This window comes from Oryctolagus cuniculus, chromosome 9 (genome assembly GCF_964237555.1).
Source record: "Oryctolagus cuniculus chromosome 9, mOryCun1.1, whole genome shotgun sequence".
Classification (NCBI taxonomy): domain Eukaryota; kingdom Metazoa; phylum Chordata; class Mammalia; order Lagomorpha; family Leporidae; genus Oryctolagus; species Oryctolagus cuniculus.
Window position 1 is genome coordinate 85,067,969 of NC_091440.1, and position 18,436 is coordinate 85,086,404.

The 18,436-nt window shown below is 54.9% G+C and overlaps 1 protein-coding gene across 7 annotated transcripts in view; it reads right to left on the reverse strand.

Annotated features, from left to right (window-relative positions):
• Positions 1–539: 539 nt before the first annotated feature.
• The window catches only part of MTUS2 (microtubule associated scaffold protein 2), a 663,674-nt gene continuing 645,777 nt past the window's right edge, over positions 540–18,436 (reverse strand). For all 7 annotated transcript variants that reach the window (XM_051834132.2, XM_051834128.2, XM_051834131.2 and 4 more), the window contains 6 exons: positions 15,044–15,149; positions 11,650–11,723; positions 8,250–8,348; positions 6,869–6,988; positions 4,764–4,861; positions 540–3,160 (listed from right to left, as the gene is read on the reverse strand). In XM_051834132.2, the coding sequence (XP_051690092.2) occupies positions 2,944–3,160; positions 4,764–4,861; positions 6,869–6,988; positions 8,250–8,348; positions 11,650–11,723; positions 15,044–15,149 (714 nt within the window). In that variant the 3' untranslated portion in view covers positions 540–2,943. The remainder of the gene's footprint in view (positions 3,161–4,763; positions 4,862–6,868; positions 6,989–8,249; positions 8,349–11,649; positions 11,724–15,043; positions 15,150–18,436) is intronic.

Here is an 18,436-nt window from a genome sequence, read left to right on the forward strand (position 1 = left end):
GGGCCAGGCTTGCAGCTGCCCACACTGAAGGCCCTTGGGATGAGAGGAGCGAGCACTTGCAGGTGAAAACAGGTGAGAAATTTGTGAAATCTATGCATAGTTTATGACTTTAATAATGTACACTTTTTGTGGGTTTTTGAAGACACTTCATATGCATGGATTTCAAAAAATTTATGCCCCAATAAATTAATATTTTAATTCCATTTTCCATGAGCTTCGTGCAGGACAGCCATCAAGGTCTGACCTTGAACCTCATAGTGCGGGGACTGTGTTCAGCCACTTGTGTCCCTCCAACCCACACCAGCCCACCTTGCCCCGCCGAGTGGAGCCACTGAGCCCCCAAGGCCGCGGTTTGCGCTGCTGAAGAATTCACCGGTCGGAGAGGAGGTCTCCAGGGTTGCTCTCAGTGACAATCAGGTGCCCCCGCATGTGCTCACACACACACACAGGAAGGAACCCAGCCTGCCAACACCTCCCTGCCTGGACTCTCCGGCCTGAGGGTCAGGTCTCCAGTGACACCAAGTGCATATCACAGAAAGTCCCTCATGTTCATTTTAATAGGCTTTAAACACAGATACGTTAACACAGAAACTGAAGGGAGGAGGAACGCGGTGACCCCATTCGACTAATCCCAGAGAGTGCCAGACCTCCATCCCACTCCCGCCCCAGGCTGACACCCAGGCCACGGTCACGTCTCCTGATTGCTACGAGACAGGGCTTTCCTGCTGCAGCGTCTATGTCTGAGAAGGGCCCCTGCCCCCGAGCTGGGAATGGAGACAGAGGCAGAGAGAAGTCCCAGTCCTAATTGTGTGTGTTCAGAGGGGAATGTCCAGGAGGGGGCGCAGCAGCACTAGCTGTTGTCCCATGTGTTTCGGAAACAGAAATGACTCAGATGAAGAGCTAGACGTGATGGGCGTCCATGAAGCAAAAAACAAAGCCAGGGTCATGTGGACATCAGCTCAACCCCAAGGTCACGGCTGTCCAGGGCAAAGGTCTGGTCCACCGGGTGGGTGAGGGATTACTTAGCGCTACCATCGCTACAACTTTGAGCGCACAGCCTAACACACAGCACCACACGCTAACATCGCGGGGGAGTCTGTATCGCTGGGTGACTGCGTTTGGCAGGCGGCGGTTACGCAAGACAGCGAAGCTGCAGCCTAGCTGCTGTTGGCAGCCTGCGCCCGCCGAGAGAATAAATAATCATGGCAGGATCTACTCTAACAGGATGCCCAACCCCAACATTACAGCAGCATGCAGAGCCACAGAAGCAAAAAGAAATGTGTCTTCAATGCCTATCTACCGTGGGTGTCCCCAGCACGGGCAGGGCCCCTGCAGGGTTGAGAGAAAACGAGATGTGCCCCCAGGCCAGGAAGCCCGACCCCCGGGCTCATGTCACCAACGCAAGCCACACGCGCGTTCCGGGCACGCCCCTGCGTGGCCTCCTGCGCGTTCTGGGCACGCCCCTGCGAGGCCTCCTGCCTGCCGTCCCCGGTTCTGAGCCCTCGCAAGACCCCTGCCTGGAACTTCGTGCCTTGGGTGTGCTCAGCCCAGCCTACGCTCAGGGCGATTTTTAGGGGTCTTTGGGAGAGGTGTACAGGGTCTTAGACAAAAGGCGCCATCACCCCCACTGACGGTCAAAACTACTTCTGTCACTTGTGTCTTCCACTCTGCCACGGGGGTGCCTCTTTGTATCCTAACGCTATCGTGTCCCAGACAGACGCCAGGCCGGTGGCCAGGGAGCCCTCACCGGCTGTGCCACTGCGCCCCGGCCCCGGTCCGGGAGCTTTCTCGGCCGGAGACAGGACCACTGTGTGGGGGAGGGGGGAGCACTGCTTGGCCACCCACCAGAAAGAATGACTTTTCTGGAAGCCTCTGCCGGAACCCCTGAGCCACCTTCATGTGCAGTGACGGAGCCGAGTCGCTGAACCAAACTGAAGTGGGGAACCTACCTAGGAAATGCAAGTCTGAGATCGGCTTCCAATGAATTGAGCGCATTTAGCAACAGCCTCGCAGCAAGCCTGGTCCAGACAGAGGCCCCGTCGCTTGCCAGTTTCCCTTCCTAAGGAATGGTGCACCAAGGGTCTCGGTCACCTCCAGGGTCACCCTCACCCTCTCTCTCTCTCTCAAGGATCCCGAAAGTTTACAGCTCGATTCTGAGATGCCACAAGACCTGTGCTCAGGAGACGGTAGCTGAGTCACTGTGGTGCGGAACACCTGCAAAGCGGCGGATTCCCCTGGGCTTTCCACGCAGGGCAGAGCGGCTCCTAACTAGACCTTGCGAGTGGAGCCCTCACCTGGGACGGCCTGAGACGCTGACTCTCACGAAGGCGGTTACCGTTCACAGATGGCTGGTGTTTATGCTAGATAGAGTACCACTTGGTGGTAGGTTCAAAGGCGCTTTTGCTCCGTATGGTTTTTTTTTTTTTTTTCCTTTTTCTATTTTGGGTAGAAATATTCCTGGGAAACTAGATAGAAATGCATTGTCATTTCCCAATAATTCTTAGGCACGAGTTAGAAAACTGCTGACCGTGACTAAAATATGTCAGCACTTGACGTTATAAAAAAATGCAACTGAGAACCGCCGCATGTGTATATCCGTGTATCTAAATACACACACATCTCGGTGCAGTACACAACGATTGCTGAGTGTATATTGAAAATTGAGCTTTTTGTGACCTGAAATTCTGCAGTGGAAGTTCCCTCGAGAACTGGAGTTGTCTTTCTTTTGGCGCTAACTATGGTAAAACGCTTGCACATCACACACCTTCCTAAATGCCAACAACACCAGGACAGTCTCACACGGTGGGGGGCAGAGGACGCGGCCTACGAGGCAGGATGCAGCTACTGAGCATGCGCGCTTGGGCCGGCTCCGGGCCGGGCCCCGGGTCAGTCCGCCCTCGCGGTGGACCGGAAGCCGGAGCTCCCCTAGGCTGCGTGGTGACGTCATCTGGGCGTCGTGCTGAGTCTGGCTGGAGAGGAGGGCCCCGAGGAGGCGCAACCTCGGTAAACTGGAGACGTTGGGGAGAGTTTAATCGGGCTGGTCGGATCCCCGGTTTGCAGCTTCCAAAGCAGCTCCTCGTTGGTTCGGCTCAGTCTCTTCTTCTCCTGGGTCTCCTTCTCCACATATTCCTGCAGATTAGCGTTCTCCTCTGACAGTTGTCTGCACGGGGAAAAGGACAAAGTTGGCAGTGCGTGAGCAGGTGCGCAGCTGGACGCAGGGCCCAGGGGAGAGCCAGGGCCAGGCCACCCAGGGTGAAACAAACACAGCCTGTGCCCCCGATCACGGATCCCCGGAGTCTCTCCGCCAACACCTGTGCAACCTGCAGGCCCTGTGCCCGGTCAGGGGAGGCGCTGCTCGGCCAGCGGACAGAGCCCAGCCCGAGGCTGCAGTGGACAAACAGAGAGGTCGGGAGGCAGTGGCCTGACGAGGCCGACAGCACGGGAGGCACTGACGACCCCAGGTGCAGCTAGGGTGTCTGCTCCTGGCCTCGGCGCCCCAGCCCCTGTCTCCACGACTTCCGTCTGCTTCCCCTGCCGCGGCTGCTCTGGAGAACAGGGGCCAGGGCTCTACGTGCTGCCTCCTTGGCGTCCACCACTGCACCAGCACACAGTGATGCTCAATGTTTGCTGATCAAGGATGTGCAATGAAAACTAATGACTGCATTTGACCTTCAGAGTTTTGGCTTTGCTGCATACAGCCAACAATCGGTACACGTGCATTTTGTAGTGGACAGACTGAGACACAGGAAGACCACCCCTCTGGGCTGAAGTGTGCACTTAACGCTTGTGATGGGCGGGGCCTGCAGGGGCCAGCGCTGCTCCAGTGCATTCTCCCTGCATCTGCAGGGAGGTGGGTGGGACTTCCTGCCTATGCCTGGGGCCGGGGGTTGGAGGCGCAAGGGTCATGGCACCTGCTACCCCAGCACAGTCCTTCCTGCGTGACTGAGGTGGGAACAAAATGCCGGCACCGGAACTCAGATGCAGATGCATTGGTTTGTGTGTGTGTAAGGGGTGTGTATGCACATAAGGTAAGCGTGCAAATGTGAGAGCATGTGGGCAAGAGGAAGAGTTGAGTGTGCAAGTATGAGGACATGGGGGAGTGGGCACGACTGGGTGCATGTGCATGGGCGTGCAAGGGCCTGGTGAGTGTGTGTGAGCATGCAGTGCCTTTGTGGTGTGAGTGTGCACTTGCACAGGGTGACACACCATGGAGCTGCATCCTGAACAGCAGGCTAAGGTGCCGGCCTGGCTGTTACCGAGACGGCTCAGCCCTCATGCAATCTCCAGCTGGGCCAAGAAGTCCCAAACTGTTCTCTCCCCAGTCTGAGCTACAGAAGGGAGAGGCCTCCAACCCCCTCCCCTGGCACGGAGCCGCAGGGACAGGCAGGACCGAGCAGGAACACGGGTCTCTGGAAGATGGCGGTGTCGCTCAGCAGGGTTCTCTTTGGCCTGGGAATACCCAGCAGGTGTCTCTCTCCTAATCTCTTCCAAATAGAAGTGCCCTGCACCTCCCAGTGTTGTTGGTGGCCATGCCACCTGCTTTGCCGATTCCACTCGTTTGTCCCCAGGTGGAGCCCCCTGGTGGTGCCCCGGTGTGGCCTTGCTTTCTCCTGGTCATAGGGGCATCGCCGAGAGACTGCATGGGGACGTCTCACAGCTCACAGTGAAGCCACCGACACTCCGACAGAAGCAGCTCAACAGTGAAACCGCTCCGGAGGTGGCACCCACGATGCTCGGGCAGCCCAGGGGCCAGGCACACCCACCTGGTGACAGCCGTGTTCTGGTCGATCCTTGCTTTGAGGTCTTCATTCTGCTGCTGCAGCACCTGGATCTTCTCCTCCAGGATGATGTTTTTCTCCGCCTGGGGAGGACACAGGGTTAAGAGGGTCCCCAGGGTCCCCGCAAGGCCATTAGGTGGGCAGCAAGTTGGGGCCTGTGGCCTGTTTGCCAGCTGTGTTTGCGATGCATTCGTGGCTCCCAAAACCAGGTGAGAGGGATGTGCCCAGCATTTTCGTCTTTAAACAAAACAGAATAGAAGATGCCAGAGTGTGCTGTGTGCAGTGTAGACGTGTTCGTGTTATATACACTGCATGTGTGTGTATTGTCTTCCTTTGTCAAACAGAATATCTCTGACAGTGAGAGTCCCGGGCCCTTGCCATTGTCAGCAAAGAGCCACCAACACCACCAGGGCCGAGTCTGACTCGTGGGTCCCCACGCCTCAACTGTGCTGCCTCCGTGCCCCTAGTCGCAGGTGTATGTGCTGCAGTATTCACACTTGGATGAATTAATCGGGGGACAGAAATAGAAATGATGTGGATGCACTGCTTCCCTTCGAGGCTGTAAGAAGCCGCTTCGCATGTTGTCAGAAAATCCCTCCCTCCTCACCTACCGCTCATGCTCTTCTCTGCCGCTGTGCCCCGAGGGCCTGGAGCTGGCTCAAGTACGGTTCTACTCCAACATGACTTAGAAATAAATACTTTTGGTAAAGATTTATTTATTTGAAAGGCAGAGGGCCAGAGAGACAGAGAGAGAGAAGGGGGTGGGGAATGAATCTATCAATCTTCCATTTGCTGGTTCACTCCCCCCAATATCTGCAACAGTCAGGGCTGGGCCAGAGGAAGCCAGGAGCCCAGGACTCCATCCGTGTCTCCCACAGGGGTGGCAGGAATCCGGGTTCTAGTCCCGGTCGGGGCACCGGATTCTGTCCCAGTTGCTCCTCTTCCAGGCCAGCTCTCTGCTGTGGCCCGGGAGTGCGGTGGAGGATGGCCCAAGTGCTTGGGCCCTGCACCCCATGGGAGACCAGGAGAAGCACCTGGCTCCTGGCTTCGGATCAGCGCGGTGCGCCAGCCATAGCGTGCAGCCCGCAGCGGCCATTAGAGGGTGAACCAACGGCAAAGGAAGACCTTTCTCTCTGTCTCTCTCTCTCACTGTCCACTCTGCCTGTCAAAAAATTAAAAAAAAAAAAAGTAGTCGGGTCATCATTCACTGCCTTCCTAGAAGCATGGGCAGGGAGCAGCTTTGGAAGCAGAGCAGCTGGGACTCGAACAGACACTCTGGGATGCAGGTGTCCCAGTGGTGGTTTAACTCATGGCACAACAACGCTTGCCCCATACATTATCTCTTGAGTGTGCAGCGTCTGGCCTAGTGGTGGAGACACAGGTTCAGATGCCCAAGTCTCGCATCAGTGCAGTGGGTTCAGTGCCCAGCTCTGGCTCCTGGCTGCAGCTTCCCGCTAATGAGGACCCTGGGAGGCAGCAGTCATGGCTCCAGTCACCGAGCCACCCAAGTGGGAGACCCGGATTGAGTTCCTCCTTCCTGGCTCCAGCCCCCGTCCAGTCCCAGGTGTTGCAGGCATTGCGTGAGTTAACCAGCGAATGGGCTTTCTCTCTCAAACAAAAAAAGCAAACAAAAATAGTTTGAAAAGACTGTGACACATTCACTGTTCATATATTTAATCTCACTTCCAGCAAGTGAGAAGTGGACAAACAGGTTCTCTTTTGCCCTACAAGGGTTGCTTGGATGAAAAATAACTCCTGCCTTCAGAAGGCTTGGAGCATGGCCTCCAACAGTCCAGTAAGCTGGAGGCTGTGGGTGACTGGGTGCAGCTGGCCAGCCTGGAGGGGGAGGGGGATGGCTGGTTGCTCTCAGAGGGTAGTGTGGTGAGGGCAGGATGAGCAGGCTCTGTGTCTGATCACTCCATCAGGACTGGCCATCCCGGGAGGGTCTGAAAGGTGCCAGGAGGCCCATGTCACCCAGGGTGCTGGAGGCAGACACTTATACCCCGGTTTGCCTCTAATAACAGTCAGAGGTGTCTGCACCAGGGACAGGGCCCCGTGGCCCCCACTCCCCTGGGCAAACACCAGCTCACCAGCTTTTCCAGCTCAAGAATCTTCTTCTCCTGCTGGTGGATCTGCTGATTCTTCATCTCTAACACCTGCTTCAGGCTCTGCATGTCCTCTTCCAAGTGCTGATACGGGGCCAGGGCGATCTACAGGGGCAGGCGGAGCAACGAGCTGCATGCCGGGTCCTGGCAAAGCCCAGTACTAACCCACACCGTGCGTCTGCAGGTCTGGGGAGGGCCCAGTGCCGCCGACGACCAATAAGGGGTCACGCCCAGCGGTCATTGTCGGCTCTTCCATGGGAAGCGGACGATCCTGGCTAACGAATGAGCCGTTTCCTCCCAGTCCCGGGAACAAATTGCCAGTGCACCCACCATGGGATGGGCGTCACTCAGCTACTAAGATCCTACCCATCTGCAGGAGAACAGGATGCATTTGCTTAGTCACTCTGCCGCCACACTTCACGTCCAGGCAGAAGCTCACATTTTGAATCTGGGTAAATCTGGCCATCACTAGCAAGCTTCCCAATGGGCAGCTGCAACACCAAGGAAGAGGGGGGGGAGGGAGGGAGGGAGGGAGGGAGAGAGAGGGAGAGGGGGAGAGAGGGGGAGAGGGGGAGCCGCCAGCGTGGGAGACTTGGCTTGAGTTCTCAGCTCTCAGCTTTGGCCACTGCGGGCATTTGGGGAATGAACTAGTTGGCCAGGAGCTCTGCCTGTTTCTCTCCTTCTTACATAAATAAAAAATCAAGAAGATGCAAGAGTAACACCCACCCAGACGCTTGATTCACCAGGGAGCGAGTGATCTTGCAGGACCCCCCCGCCCCCTCATGCCAGTAGAAAGACCCTGCCCCATGCATAGGACATGAGCAAGGTAGTTAAGAAAGCAGAAAAGTCATTTTAGAGAAAGACTTGGTGCGGCAGGGTTGCCAGATGTAGCAAATACAAGCACGGGACCTCTCATTATCTGTGAATTTCAGATAAGAAACTTTAGTATAAGTATCGCCTGGCATATACTTATCCTCGAAAACTCACTTATCTGTATTTCAAGTTGACCTGGGGGTCATGTGTTTTACCCAGCAACCTGGCACTAGGGGAAGGACTTTTTGCCAGCTTTAATGGAAGAAACCCCTCCACCCACAAATCACGCTGAAGCCAGTGCCACTGCTGCCCTGAGCAGCTTTAAGGGAAGCTGGGAGGGAGTGGGATGGAGGCAGCTGAGGCCATGGTGAACCTTCCAGACTCTGCTTAGGCCAGGAGCTCAGGGGTCTGGGGTAGCGGGAGAAGCCACAGCTTTGGTGTGTCCTGGGCACAAGTGGTGACAGCAGTTGTGTGGGGAGGGCGTGGCCAGCTGTCTAGGGCTGAGGAGGCCCTGGCCACAGTGGGGCTGGGAGGCCGGGGGAACCTGGAATACCTCCAGCTGCTGCTCCGTGTTTTTCCTCAGAGCCTCCTCGAAGCGCCGGGCACGGTCTCGCAGGGACTGGCTCTGGAAGGTCAGCGTGTCCACCTGGTCCTGCAAGGAATGCCATGAGGTGCCCGATGGGGGCCTCTGTGCACACCCAGCCCCGCCTGGGCAGCTGGGGTGTCAGGGCCAGCCAGCTCGCCCTGGGGCTCTTCAGAGAGAGGGTCTCCCATGGGTCATGGTGGGGGGTCCCCATCTGCGTGGTGGGGAGAGATGCCCCCAACACACCCTAGCTGGCCCCTCCTTGGTGCGGTGTCCAGAGCAGACATAGAAGTGCTGATGGGGGAATTCTTAGGCCCAGCTGAGCGATGCAGACAATCAGGACGGAGCTGGCCAGCCCAGGAGCATCAGCCCTGACTGCAGAACCGCAGCTACTCAGGGGCAAGGAAAACCAGCTCTCAGCAAGGAATCTTCTCCCCGTCCTGCTCCTTTCTCTGCCTGGGGATCCCTCCCCAGTTAGGAGCCAGTGATCAAATCCTGCCTCCTTCGTGTCCCAGGAAGCTGGGATTGACCCCGGGGTCCCCTCCCCTCCCTGGGCTCAGGCCCCCTGCTGGCTCTTTCCCAGCCCAGCACTGCGCGATGCTCTGCTGGCCCCAAGCTGCATCCGGGCTCCTCTTTCCAAGGAACAGGAAAACCTGACCCCAGTGACCCTCACTAGACCCCCCAGTGCCCTTGGGTGCCATGCACACTCTTCTGTTTAGCCTCTGAGGTGGTCTCCCCTCTCCAGTCTTGGTTCCCACACCCCAGCACTTCCGGTTGGCTCTGCCTCCCTCTGCCAGCTTCCTCTAGCTTCAGGGCTGGTGACAAATCCCCAATAGGAGCCAAGCCACGGTCCCATCCTCCCTGTCAGACCCTCTGCCTGCTGGTGCCAGCAACAGGGCAGCCCCGTACATGAGGTTAAAGGGCTGAAGGTGCACCTGCCCAGACCCCGACCCTGAGCCCCGTCCCCGGCCCAGGGCAGACAGAGCTGTGCTGAGCCCTCCCCTCAACCGCAGCCAGGACTCGCATCACCTGGCAGGCAAAGGATGCTCCACAGTGACTTCCCCTGACGCCCAGGGAAAGCGTCACTCCCACATGCTTCATGTACGCCACAAGCCCCCGGCTTCCCCACCCACCACCACCATCTCCGTCACACACAGGGGCTGGGGGACCCCAGGAACCACGCGCCTCATCCCACGGAAGAGCAGGAGAGGGCGCTGTGACTTCTGGGACTCCACATGGCAGCACTGGCGTTATGAAGCCTGGCTGCACCGCTTTCTGGCAGAGAACTCTGCAAACCCCCCAGGGCCGGCTCCTCCTCCCCCGCTCCTCCTCCACCTTCTAACTACTTCCATTTCAGTTTTAAGAAATAAAAGTCCCCACAGTGCCATTAAACACAACAGCTTTGGCGCATGGAAATCACGGCCCCAGTGAGGCTGCAGCCACGTTCCGAACGTGGCCATCCACTCAACCGTGTCCTGCGTGGCTCCTACGCCCAACCTCATCAGTGCTGTCTAGACGAGGAAGACTTTGAGTCTCTTCCCCAGCATTAAAAAGCAGACAAGGAAATCTCAGCAGGCCTCCACCGCCCGCGATGGATCCATGGCACCAAGCTGAGTCTTCTCGCTTCGTTCACTGCTATCCAAACAGAGTCGCTCAGAGCAGTCACAGGGCACAGGACAGTGCTGTGGCCATCAGAACAGGCTCGTTTTCTACTTGTCAGACTAAGAGGCACAGAGATCCAGCTGGCAGCCTCGGCCAGTGGGGGCCACTCAGCAGTCCATGAGTGGCACGATGATGGTGAGGATGAGGATGAGGATGGTGATAGTACAAACAACCAGAAAAACCCCAGAGGCTCTATTAATTAGCAACAGCCATCACCTATATGCCTTTCATTCATGATTCCCCTTAATCTGCTCACCCTTTGAGCTATCCTCATTTAAAGATGAGCAAACTGAGGCGTACAGGGGTTACCTACCTGCCTAAGATCTCCAACAGGAGGCACTGTAGGGATTTAAGGTCAACGGTTCAATCTCTAAGCACCACATGGGTTCCTCCAGCTGCCAGGAGCCTGGGGAAGCTGGCTTGTGCAGATCCACCGTCCTTGCACCAAATAACTTTCAGTGCAGGTGTATTCTGCTGCAGGCAGAGCTCATGGCAACGTGGGGGGCTCACGGCATAGTGCAGCCTCAGAAAGGAACAAGACTCTGGCTTCTTTTGGTTTGGGCTTGGGTGGAGTTTCTGTTACATCGCTGTGGGGCTACCACCTTCCTGGGTCAGGGGCTGGGCGGTGTTTGGTGCCAGACGTGGGTGCACGCACGAGGAAGGTAGCTTGGGGTTGATTTGCAGAGGGTGGTCCTGGGACATTGCAGGCCTGGCCATGCATGGACGGCGTGGTGGTGGGCGGGGGCTGCAGGTGGCCTGTTTCAGACATGCAGCAGGTGCACTTGGTAGCTGCAGCACCAGGTGTCCCTCCAGCCCGGGGTCCTTTCCTGGACAGGGCAGGCTCTGTGAATGCACAATGCCAGGGGACAGTGCGCCATGAAAGAAGTAAAATTCCTGCCTGTTCTCGTATTTGACAGTGCAAGAGGTTTCCAAAAAAGGCCAAGGAAAAGGCACATTATGAAAAAACGATGCATGGATCTCAGATGTGGTTCACAGCAAAATAAACCTACCTTTTACTTCCATTTTCCTTGAACTTTCTGAAATACCCTCCAGTGGTGAGCGTCCCCAGTATTTAAAAAAAGACTCTCGTTGTGACCAGAACTTCTGCTCTGGGAAACAGAGGTGGGGCCACCGACCTGGCCTGCCTTCCCAGGCTCCTCCGTCCTGGGGCCTGGGCCGTGCTCTGCACAGAAGGCAGGGGCCTGGGAGGGCCCGGGGGAGGCGCTGCCCCTCCCTTCAGAGGCCAGCAGGGAGGCAGGCCCTCCTCTACCGCCCGAGACCACCGTTTCCTTCAGGTGCCCCTGAAGCACAGAGCGTTTTCTCATCCCACCCCCCATGCAGGTGACCAAAGTCCGTTCTGCAACTCCTAGTCTGTTCTGGGACCTCCGCCCTCAGCCCCGCCTGAATGTTCTCTGCTCCACATCCTTCCCTTCTTCAAACACGGCTCAGTCGCTCCGACCACTGCAGGTGCACAGCCGGCCCTCTGAGGCTCTGCCCCACTCAGCACCGTATCATTCATCTGGGGCAGGTGAGTCACCTTGTGTCACCGTGTCTGTGTCGCAGACAGCAGACTGCTCCCGGGTGGGGAGGAGTTCTCACCTCTGCCTCCCAGGCTTGTCCAGATCAGCACCCAGAGCAAAACGGCTGTGCAGGGGGCTGGGGATCTGCCGTCACCCGGGCTCAGGGGAGAGGATGGGGGGACGCTAACCTGCAATGATAGCCGCAGCTTTTCAAAATTTTCCTCCAACTCCTTCTTCTCCAGCTCGTGGGCAGACATCAGCTCTGCAGAGAAGACACCAAATGCTCAGTCAGTCTTTCTTCTGGGCGAGACAAAGCCGGACTCTGTCGGCGGACTGAGAACCTTCAGGGTCCTGAATCAAGAAACTCAAGCCTACAGAAACTCTACCAGTTGGAAATTGGAAGTGGTGGCCAGCTTGTTATACAGGAGAAAGAAAAACGGAGCAGAGGAGAGGGAGAGAGAAGGAGAGAGAGAAGAGGCAGGGAAACAGAACACACAGACACACTGCAGACACACACACACACACACACACTACAAACACACACATATACCGCACAATCTGCAGACAGCATACACCATACACAGCGCTGCAGATATACACACACACTACAGACACACATATACCACACAACCCACAGATAGCAGACACACACTGCAGACACACTGCAAACAAACACACATATACTACACAACTCACAGATACACATACCACACACAGACAACACACAAAGACACACAGATACACATATACCACAAAGCCCACAGATATGCACACCACACACAGACACAACACACAAAGATACATACCACATACACACACTACAAATCACATACACAGACACCACACACAGACACAGAATACACCACACATACACAGCACACACATCACAAACCACACACAGAATACATACACCACAGATACATACATCACATACAGACACATCCATACCACGCACAGATACCACACACACAAAACACAAAAGACACACTATACACACATAACGTATACACACAGATACACATACTACACACAGACACACACACTATACACAGACACAAATACAACACACACTACACACAGACACATCTATACACCAGATACATACAGACCATCCACATATCACACAGGTATGCCCACCACAGACACATCACAGATATACACATCACACACACTGCACATAGACTGCACACACCACACAAAACACACATACACACACTTTGTTTATGCACAGTGCACATAAATGCCTACCCACATTTCACACATATCCATACACCACAGGTACACGCACACATTATGCACATGCCACATACACAAACACACAGCACACATATACACACATCTAATACCACATATACCACACATATATGAACATACATCACACACATGCCACACATATACCATACACATCACACCCCCCACATACCATACACATCACAGGCACACTACCCATACCACACAACACACATACCCCACATGATCTACATACCACATACACAAACCCTACACACACATACACAGACACACACACCCCTATCCCTACTGTTCCACCATCATGGCCAACTCAGAGCCTTCCCTCGGGCACCCGCAGATTCTCTGCCCTTTTCCTAACATAAACCGCCTGTGCAGCGAGGGTTCAGTTCCCATATCCCTCCCCTCCCAGGTTCACTCTCTCATGCCCCATGACCACACCACCACACCACCATGCCCAGCAGCCCGTTGGCTTGGGCATCAGAAGCGGCTTAAATGTTCAGCAGAGTGGCTGGAGCACGGATGAGGCGGCCAGGCCAGCGCTGTGGTTTCACCCTGGTGGCCTCAGCCACACTCTGAGAACCCACAGACCCAAAGTCTAATCGGGCTAGGCATGGGCGGGGGCCGGGGTCAAATACGTAACTAGAAATAAAAGCTGCCCGGGGGTCGGGCACGTGGCCTGGTGGTGAGGATGCTGCCCGAGCTGACTGCACCCCATCAGAGTGTACGGGTTTCATCCTCCCCTCCACTGCTGACTCCAGCCTCCTTGTGATGCGGCCTCTGGGAGGCAACAGTGATGCTCCAGGCGTGTGGGTTCCCGTCACTCATGTGGGAGACCTCCATGGTGTTCCTGGCTCCCAGCAGTGGCCTGGCCCACCCCAGGCCATTGTGAGCATTGCTGGATGTCTCTCAGATAAATAAATATGAAAGATCATGTTTCTCACCTTTTGTTGCATGTTAGAATCATCTAGATCCTAGGGTGTTTAAAAAAAAAATCCTGATGCGGGGCCGGCATCCCATATGAGCGCCGGTTCTAGACCCAGTTGCTCCTCTTCCAATCCAGCTCTCTGCTATGGCCTGGGAAAGCAGTAGAAGATGGCCCAAGTCCTTGGGCCCCTGCACCTACGTGGGAGACCAGGGAGAAGCACCTGGCTCCTGGCTTTGGATCCAGCTGTTGCAGCCATTTGGAGAGTAAACCAATGGAAGGAAGACCTTTCTCTCTGTCTCTCCCTCTCACTGTCTGTAACTCTACCTCTCAAATAAATAAATAAATAAATAATCTTTAAAAAAAAAACTTGATGACTTGATTGTACCCCAGAGCAAGTAATCTGAAATCCATAAAGGGGACTTGCACATCAGTATTCAAAAAAAAAAAAAACAAAACACTTCACCTGGCTCCAATGTGCAGGTGAGAATGGGGACTAGAAGTCTCTGTGTGAGATACCCTAATAGGACACAGGTAATGCACTCAACCAGTTCTTGGGAAACGGCTGCCCTTGCCTCCAGAATGGACTTTTGCACACACCACCCACTCCTAGGGGCAGTGGGGCTGGGCTTAGATGGAGACAAGCGCATCCATGAACAGCCGCTGACTGGGGGCAGAAGTAAGGAGAAATTGAGAAGTAAATTGTCCATATGCATGGAAATGCATGGGAACACATTCTGCTTTTTTCACAGTGGGAAACCTCACACTGGAACTTGCTTATGCTGCTGTAGCCCTCATAAAACCCCAAGGATGCAAAGAGACCGCAAAGTTACTAGAAGGCCAACCAGAGACTCAACTTGCACTGGTGGCAAGTGTGGTCCCGGAGCAGGGGCTGTGCACACTGGAGGTGCTGCCATGACCTGAGACAAACACGCATGTGAGACAGGCGCAGCCACGCTGGGCGCTCCTGTCACTTTTATGAGCCCAGCAAACAGGGTCACGCCCACGATGTCTAGGTCTACTTCGGAAGAGTTGTCTCAAGCTTGGCTCCACATCCTTGTCCCAAGGAGCTTTAACCAGTCCTAACATGACGCCTGGGCTGTAGCTCCAACCAACCATGCCCACACCCTGAGGGTGGGACGTGGCTGGAGTTGACCTTTGGGTTCTGCGCCCCACCAAGATGATCCTAATATTCAGGCAAGGTTGAGTGTGACTGCTTGGGAGGGAAGAACCCATGACCTGAATCCTTGGCTTCTATTCCTTCCTTGCAGGGGAACCGACCCCAGGATGCACCAGGAAGGAAGGGGTGCACAGGAGGAACAGAGCTCCTTGTCCCTGCAGCGGGAAAGGCTGGGCCTGGAAGCTCCGCCCCCGCCCCACCCACTGGGCACCAGGCTGGCAGTGGGTACCTTGCACTTTGTGGTCGTGGTCATCTTGCAGGATGGCGATGGCCACGGTGTGGTTACTTTCCATCTCCAGGAGAGCGGCCTCGTGGCTGGCGGTGATGTCCTCCACCTGAGGGGGAGCCACAGTTACTGGTTCTGCAGAGAGTTTGGGAGCGGGTGTGAGCCACAGCCTTGCCGCTCGGGGAACAGAAGGCAATGCAACGGGAGGGAAATGTTAGTGGCCCAAGTGTCAAGGGCAGGTCTTTCTGCTGAGACGCCGGTCACCCTCAGCCCACTGCCCAGCCAGGAGGGGCAGGATCAGCTGGGGACAAGGCAGTCCCAGCATCACTGAAGTCACTGCTACCACCTGGCTCTTTGCAGGAGGATGGGGTTCCAGGAGGGTGGTGGCTGCTGAGGCACCCGTGGGGAGCCCTGTTCCTGGGCCCTGGATCGTTTTCCTCTCCCTCCCATTCCTTCTCCTTGTGCCAATCGCTCCATGAGGCAGTGATGGAGAAGGAAAAGGGTCCTTCCTACGAGGTGGTCTGTTCCGTGTCCCCCAGCAGCGGCAGGGTCCACAGCACACATGTCCCGGGAAAACTGGCCTCTGTGAAGCCACCTGTTATACCTTACCCCACTTAACTCTCAGAGCACACTTATGAGGTGTGCCCATTTTACAGATGAGAAAACTGAAGCTTAGAGAGATTTGAAATGCTTTTTCCAAGAGCTAGTAAACCCCAGAGCTGGCAGGGGTCGCAGGTCTGTCTGACCCCAAAGAGGAAGCTCTCTCAAATGCAACAGTGTGCGGATCTAGCTTAGGGATTAAGGCAGCCCCCTTGCATGTGAGAGTACCCAGGTTCAATTCTCAGCACTGCTCCTAATGACAGCTTCACGTTAATGCAGATCCGGGCGGGGCAGGGGGGAGGGTGGCAGGCAGCAGGAATGGCTCAAGTGATTGAGCCAGCACCACGAGAGATCCAGATTGGGTTTCCAGATCCTGGGTTTTAGGGAGAACACCGGCGCACCGAAGCGCTCTCTCTGCCTCTCAAATAAGCAAAAACTAAAAAATAAGTAACACTGTTGCCTCCCCCACCAACAGCAACAAGCAGAACCTGAGGGTCCTCTTCCCAGCACTAGGGAAACGACGGCAGCCTGCCTGTGCCAGCTGCACACAGTTCCTCCCTGACTGCAATTTGGACCTCTGGCGGGGGTCAGGGGAGCTGTTCCTGGGCGGTGGTGGTGGTGGTGGTGTTCACGGGCATGGGGAGTTGCTCCTGGGCAGGGCGGGGGGTGGTCACGGGGCGCTGCCCCTGGGCGGGGCCTCTGGGAGCTGCCCCTGGGCGGGGCTGCCGCTGCACTTCCAGGGCCTCTCTCACACATCACACAGCCAGTGCAGGGCTTGGTTCTCACACTTCCTGATTCCTCCAGCCACTCCCTCCACCCACCCTCCTGCCGACCAGGTTCTGTGTTTTATTATCGCGCCCATCATTTTGCTCATATTCAAAGGCGTGACTTGGGGGGTGCTTTTCCCTATGACAGCAAACCTCTGCTGGACAAACCCCAACAGCGTCTATCCAGATTCTTTGTCAACGACTCACTGTAAAAAAATACCCCTGTACACTGTCACTTGGGACACACACACCAGCACCCTCCACACCAAAGTTTCACACAATGATACCAACCCTTCCTCTTTGCAATAATCTGGTTTAACACTTCTGTACAGTTCTATTTTACCTTGTTCTTCAGTTACAAGCCACTATATTTATTTCATGATCTACTGATGGGTCAAAATCTGCTAGCTGGAAAACACGGAACCAGAAAATGTGCCCAGGTCTTGAAGTTCTCTGCTGTGGGAGTTAGGAACCCACTGCTTCTAACAGATACTCGCCGAGAGAACCTCAGCTGAGTCCCTGGGGGCACCTCCCAGCCCAGCCTTCGATCTGGGGCAAGAAAGGAAAGCTGCCCATGAAATACACACGTGGGCCTTCTTATTTCAAAGTGGCGAGAATCCCAGAATCCCATTTTGGATCCGATCATTTCATGCAAAAAAAAAAAAAAAAAAAAAAAAAAAAAAGTCTGATTCTCTCCTAAGGTCACGTGACTTTTATCCACTAACGCAGGAATAAAATTCAAAAAACCCAACGAGGTGCTCAGCCTCAGTCAGGAAAGCTGCACGCCACTCTGAAGACAGACTCACTCTTTTTTTTTTTTTTTTTAAAGGTTTGTTTATTTATTTGTAAGGCAGAGTTACAGAGAGGCAAAGGCAGAGAGAGAGAGAGAGAGAGAGAGAGAGAGGTCTTCCATCTGCTGGTTCACTTCCCAGATGGCTGCAACAGCCGGAGCTATGCCATTCTGAAGCCAGGAGCCAGAAGCTTCTTCCGGGTCTTCCACACGGGTGCAGGGGCCCAAGGATGTGGGCCATTTTCTACTGCTTTCCCAGGCCATAGCAGAGAGCTGGATCAGAAGTGGAGCAGCCAGGACTAGAACCAGCACCCATCTGGGATGCTGGCACTGCAGGCGGCAGCTTTACCTGCTACACCACAGTGCAGGTCCTCAGACTCACTCTTAATTACTGGCCATTCTGTATTAAAAAATTGTTTCTCATGTGAGTCTCAGAACTATGAATCCATTTGAAAAAAAGGAAGACGACAACAGTATTTAGTTGTTCCGTTCTTGTTTGTCTGAGGTCTAAATAGAATCTTTGTCCAAAGCCTTTCCATTTTTTGGAAAAATAAATCACTGATTAAAAAAAAATCCTCCATGATACCAGGTAGACTCATCCATAACACACCATGTGTGGAAACACTCATTATTTGAGGTACGGCGCAGTTTTGTGTCATGGAAAATCTTGGGCCAAGTTCGAGAAGAATCCAGGGGAGGTGGGGATACTGTATCCGTTTGCAGCTGGAGTCTCTGCCCTTCTGTTTTGTTGGGAAGCAGGCCTGATTCTGTCTAAGGAATCAAGGATGAGTAAGGGCATGATCTACACACAACCGCTCTCAGGGGTCCGTTAGTGAGTGGAACACTGGTCTCCCCTGACCCCCAAACCACGTGGCATGAGAAGAATGTTCTAGCAGGTTTGGAAGGAAACCAGTGAGAGCCCATGGGCCAACATTAGAAGGCAATAATTCCTTCCTCTGCGGTACATTAGGTTTCCCGCATCTTCAAGGTTTTGAAGAAGGCATCCTCCATCCTCCACGGGGAAGGTCTGTGTGCCGTCAGCCAGTCTCCCCTGTGGCAGCATTAATCCCCTATGACATCGCCTCCCCCGGCTCCTGGCTTCTTCCCAGAGCACCAGTTCATGTTTGGGAAGTGGCCAGTAAGAACTGCAGACCAGAGAAGGCCTTGAAACCTTCAGAAAAGGCATTTGGTGGGGTGGAACTTACACAAAACAAGGCACAGGAGACACAAGTTCATTTT